The following is a 5,237-nucleotide window of genomic DNA, read 5'->3' as shown; positions in this document are numbered from 1 at the left end:
ATGGAATCCTGTCTGTGTTTCCTGTCTGCTTTCAGGAAAGCCCAGTCAGGATAACCACACTACTCTAAGTCTAGTGGGCTAAGTTTACTACATTCTCATTTTTGTTCACCTTAATAAATTTTTGCCTGCATGCACAAAACAGATCTGTGGCTCCTGGATTTTCACTGCTTCTGTGGCGAGTTACTTTTAAAGTTCAGTTTCTGGGTCCTGCAATTAATACCATAAAACTCCTTGTGCTGAGGTAATGCCAAGGTAAAGTGGGTTACCCCCTCCTGCTTGCAGCTTAAGAACCCTGATCAGAGGAGTGTGAGGAGCACTGCCCAGGCCTTCCTGAAGGTGTCTGTGTCTCTGGCATTTCAGAGGTTGTCTGGGTGACCCTCAGCTAACATAAGTGGTAGAAAACAGACACTCAATCTCTTTTAATCCAGTTTGTACTTCATAAAAAAGTCCTATTTGTCTAGTGGGCCAGTCAGAGTCAGGGTACCTATTCTTAGCCAAGTCGAATAGGTGGGGGGTCTGACTTCAGGCCTCATGGAATAGGCTGGAATGATTAGAAATGACTGGTTGTGCTCTAATTGAGGTCGATCTCAACAATTAGCATAACAGAATGTAAAGGTCAAAAAGAGGCTTCCAGTAGATTTACGTAATCCTGCCTTAGACATCTTTAGTGCTGGACAACTTTTTACAAGTTGGCACAAGTTGTCTGCCCGTCTGTCCGTCCAGCTGTCCGTCTGTTTTCTTCTGCTTATCCGGGGTTGGGTCAAGGGGGCAGCAGTCTAAGCAGAGAGACCCAGACTTCCCTCTCCCCAGCCACTTGAGCCAGCTCGTCTGGGGGAATCCCAAGGCATTCCCAGACCAGCCGAGAAACATGGTCCCTCCAGGGTGTCCTGGGTCTACCTCTGGGTCTTCTCCCAGTGGGACATGCACCTCACCAGAGAGGAGTCCAGGAGRCATCCAAACCAGATGCCTGAGCCACCTCAACTGGCTCCTCTCAACGTGGAGGAGCAGTGGCTCTACTCTGAGTCCCTCCTGGATGACCAAGCTTTTCACCCTATCTCCAAGGGAGAGCCCAGACACCCTGCGGAGGAAACTCATTTTGGCCGCTTGTATCCGCGATCTTGTTCTTTCGGTCACTACCCAAAGCTCATGRCCATTGATGAGGTTTGGAACATAGACTGACCGGTAAATCAAGAGCTTCAAATTTTAGTTCAGCTCTCACTTCACCATGACGGATAGGTACAGCACCGGCATCACTGCAGATGCAGCAACAATACGCTATCAATCTCCCGCTCTATTTTTCCTTCATTCATGAACAAGACCCCAAGATACCTAAACTCCTCCTTAGAGGCACTGATCCTCATCCAGTCCACTTCACCCTTGGCTGCGAACCGCCACTGTGAAAGCTGGAGAACACAATCTGATGAAACCAATAGGACCACATCATCCGCAAAAAGCAGGGATGTGATCAAAGGTCACCAAAACGGATCCCCTTAACACTTGGCTGCACCTACAAATACTGTCTATAAAAGTTATGAACAGAATCAGAGACAAAGGGCAACCTTGGCAAAGTCCAACCCTCACCGGAAATGAGTCTGACTTACTACCAGCAATGCGGAAAAAACTCTGGCACAGGTCGTAGAGGGACCTAACAGCCTATATCAAAGGGCTTGGCACCTCATACTCCCGGAGTACCCCCCACAAGAGTCCCCAAGGGACACGGTCGAACACCTTCTCCAAGTCCACAAAACACATGTTGACTGGTTGAGCGAACTCCCATGCACCCTCCAGGACCCTGCTGAGGGTGTAGAAATGGTCCAGTGTTCCACGACCAGGACGAAAACCACACTGCTCTTCATGAATCCGAGATTCGACTATCCGACGGACCCTGCTCTCCAGAACCCCCGAATAGACCTTACCAGGGAGGATCAGAAGTGTGATCCCCCTACAGTTGGAACAAACTCTGCGGTCCCCCTTTTTAAATAGGGGGACCACCACCCCGGTCTGCCAATCCAGGGCACCCACGGGAGTCCCCGAGGGACACGGTCAAACGCCTTCTCCAAGTCCACAAAACACATGTGGACTGGTTGAGCGAACTCCCATGCACCCTCCAGGACCCTGCTGAGGGTGTAGAACTGCTCCAGTGTTCCATGACCAGGACGAAAACCACACTGTTCTTCCTGAATCCGAGATTCGACTATCCGACGGACCCTGCTCTCCAGAACCCCCGAATAGACCTTACCAGGGAGAATCAGAAGTGTGATCCCCCTACAGTTAGAACACACTCTGCGGTCCCACTTTTTAAATACGGGGACCACCACCCCRGTCTGCCAATCTAGGGCAATTGCCCCCGTTGTCCACGCGATATTGTAGAGTTGCATAAACCAATGCAACCCCACAACATCCAGAGCCTTAAGGAACTCGGGGCGAATCTCWTCCATCCCCGGCGCCCTGCCACCGGGAAGCTTTTTAACCACCTCAGTGACCTCAGCACCAGAGATTGGCTGCTGCCACTGGATTTAAATACACCTTAACATTCATGAGGTACTTTGCATTGACTGTTTATGTGGGCGTGTAGAGGGTAGAACCTGAGGCAGGTAGAATCCGACCCAGGGTCCCCAGGCTCTGCTTCCTCATGTGAAGACGTGTCAGTAGGATTGGGGAGGTCTTCGAAGTATTCCGCCCACCGACCCACAATATCCTGAGTTGAGGTCACATCCTGAGTTGAGGTCAGCAGCGCACCATCCCCACTATAAACAGTGTTGGTAATGCACCGCTCCTCCCCTGAGACGCCGGATGGTGGACCAGAATCGCCCCGAAGCTGTACGGAAGGAAGTCTTTTTCCATGGCCTCTCCAAACTCCTCCCACGCCCGAGTTTTTGCCTCAGCGACCACCCAAGATGTAATCCGCTTGGACTGCCAATACCTATCGGCTGCTTCCGGAGTCCCACAGTCCAAAAAGACCCGATAGGACTCCTTCTTCAGCCTGACAGCATCCCTCACCGCCAATGTCCACCAGCGGGTTTGAGGGCTGCTGCCACTGGATTTAAATACACCTTAACATTCATGAGGTACTTTGCATTGAATGTTTATTTGGGCGTGTAGAGGGTAGAACCTGAGGCAGGACGTTGTGTGCAAACTCTGAGGTGCAGCTGTGATCTATAAAGGAAAGGCACGATGAAATATTTGTACGCACGGTTTTATAAATCAGATTTTTTTTTTTTCATTTTTGCCTTTTGGCTGTACTTTCACTTTTAGTACGGTTTCCATGCAATCCTTTATAAATCTGACCCCAGGTCTTTATCTTTATCTCAGTGGGATGTGGATGTAGTGGTTTCCAGTAAGTGCTGCAATGTCCGTATCAAATGTGAAATCACTAATTATTTATTTAAGAATAAATAAATAATTAGTACACAAAACTACAGAACTAACATTTCTGATTAAACATCCCTAATTTTCCATTTGTTTGTCATTCAAATTCACTATTCTTTAGTGTATTTAAAAACATGAAAATGTATATTTACTTTCTAGTTCTTTTCAAATCTAGTCAGTCACAAAACACTACAACTGTGGAATTTCCAGATCTGCAGTTGAAAGCAGCAGGGTGACTTGGGGGCGTGTGTAACGTGTGCAAGAAGACACCAGTGAGAAGTGAAAACAACAGGCAGTTGGCTTCCTGTTTTTACTCCAGACAGCAGCTCCTTCTCTCTGAGTTGACGTTGGATTTATAGTTTTTCAGAAAYGTATTTTCTCCTAATTTAAAGTATACACTGTATGTGTGTAAGGTAAGTCAAAAATGTCATATTTTTAACTTTACTACTTTTTATTTTTATATTTTAGGCATATTAAACTTCTGTAAGATCAGAAAACATTTCTCTTTAAATGCTTGAGTTTCTTCACGTTCAGGACTACGTCTTCATGATGAGCACGCCGCAGACCATGGAAACAGAGGAGGACCTCCTCACTTGTCTCCATATTAAGCTTTATCACCCACATCAGGGTTCCAGGAGTCTTTATAATTTACTCCCTCTGGGAACCAGGAGACGGCACTCGGCTGATGATCCTCTCAGGGTGGGCCGTGACCCTGGCTCCTGCACCTACTCTCTGGCTGACCCTACGGTGTCCCGTAAACAGCTGTGTATCTTTGCTTACCGTTCACCTCAGAACCCAGACCTGCTGTTCACCATCCAGAACCTGAGCCAGAGAGGGCGTCTGTCGGTGAACAGCTCAGCGCTGGGTTACCTGGAGAGGATGGACCTACCAGACAAGGCTCTGATCCGGTTTGGGGAGTATGAGATGCTCATTGTCCGTGAGTCTGGGGAGGCCAGGGCCAGCTTTGAAGTGGCGTTTGAGATCTTGGTAGTGCCTCCATCTAGAGAGACCTGCGCCTTTGAACCTGGTGATCTGACACCTGTGATGGACACAGGTCTGACAGACAGAATTTGGACCACAAGAGATTGATGAGACTCTCATCTGTTACTCATAAACAATCATTTCTTATACATACAATTGTCAGACCTGTTGGGTATTAATGAAACACAAACTGCTGAACTCTTGTTACAATTTAAACAGCTTGATGTATATTTGTGACTACTGTGTAAACTACAACTACCCTAGAATTATTATTTTTGTTTTAAAACATGACATCTTTACTTGTATATTTCACTTAACATCTTTTTATGCTCCATTTTAGATATTGTAATTCACACTTCCAATTAAAGACCTCTTACGTTTACAGTACTGTCTTAAATTAAATGTAATGAAAACATCCCTTAATGTGTGCATGTACTGCATCTGAAAAACTGATGAGTTAAATGCAAAGGAGAAATTTAGTAGTGAATGCAATCATTGGTCACTTCACGTCCGTCAGTCAAACATGCTATTTTGTTTTCCWTGTTTGCTACATTGTATTTCACAGCTGAGACCATACAGGTGACAGATGATATAACTATAATCAAAGAGACAATAAAATGAGCGTTTAACAATATTGCTATTGACCCGTGTTGAGCTATAAAGCTAAATAAACTAGAAGAGTTCCTCTCACACAAAATACTTCCAAGAAATTTCCCCTCGGTTGAACCAACTGGTTTCAGCCAGTTCTACAAAACTGAAAGCACAGCCCTGGCTCCCTTTGATCTGTACTTCTTAGAAATACAATCATTAACAAATCAACATCTAAAGGTCGGGGRTGGGGGACACTGAACATTAATATGAAAAAGATAAAAAGACAAAGCAACAAA

General features: G+C 46.2%; 1 protein-coding gene across 1 annotated transcript; it reads left to right on the top strand.

Moving 5' to 3' along the window:
- The first annotated feature begins 3,765 nt into the window (after positions 1-3,765).
- LOC106527930 (TRAF-interacting protein with FHA domain-containing protein A) lies at positions 3,766-4,984 on the top strand. Its single transcript, XM_014022952.1, has 2 exons — positions 3,766-3,782; positions 3,904-4,984. Exon 2 carries the CDS (start codon positions 3,916-3,918, stop codon positions 4,456-4,458), a length of 543 nt encoding a protein of 180 aa, XP_013878406.1. The 5' UTR covers positions 3,766-3,782; positions 3,904-3,915; the 3' UTR covers positions 4,459-4,984.
- The last annotated feature ends 253 nt before the right edge of the window (positions 4,985-5,237 follow it).

The sequence above is a fragment of the Austrofundulus limnaeus genome, unplaced genomic scaffold, assembly GCF_001266775.1.
Source record: "Austrofundulus limnaeus strain Quisiro unplaced genomic scaffold, Austrofundulus_limnaeus-1.0 Scaffold350, whole genome shotgun sequence".
Taxonomy (NCBI): domain Eukaryota; kingdom Metazoa; phylum Chordata; class Actinopteri; order Cyprinodontiformes; family Rivulidae; genus Austrofundulus; species Austrofundulus limnaeus.
The sequence above is the reverse complement of the archived record's forward strand: the minus strand, read 5'-3'. Positions and strand labels throughout refer to the sequence as shown.

Bases quoted from the DNA above. Each gene is read 5' to 3' on its own strand.
- LOC106527930 (XM_014022952.1), top strand. From the start codon at position 3,916: ATGATGAGCACGCCGCAGACCATGGAAACAGAGGAGGACCTCCTCACT.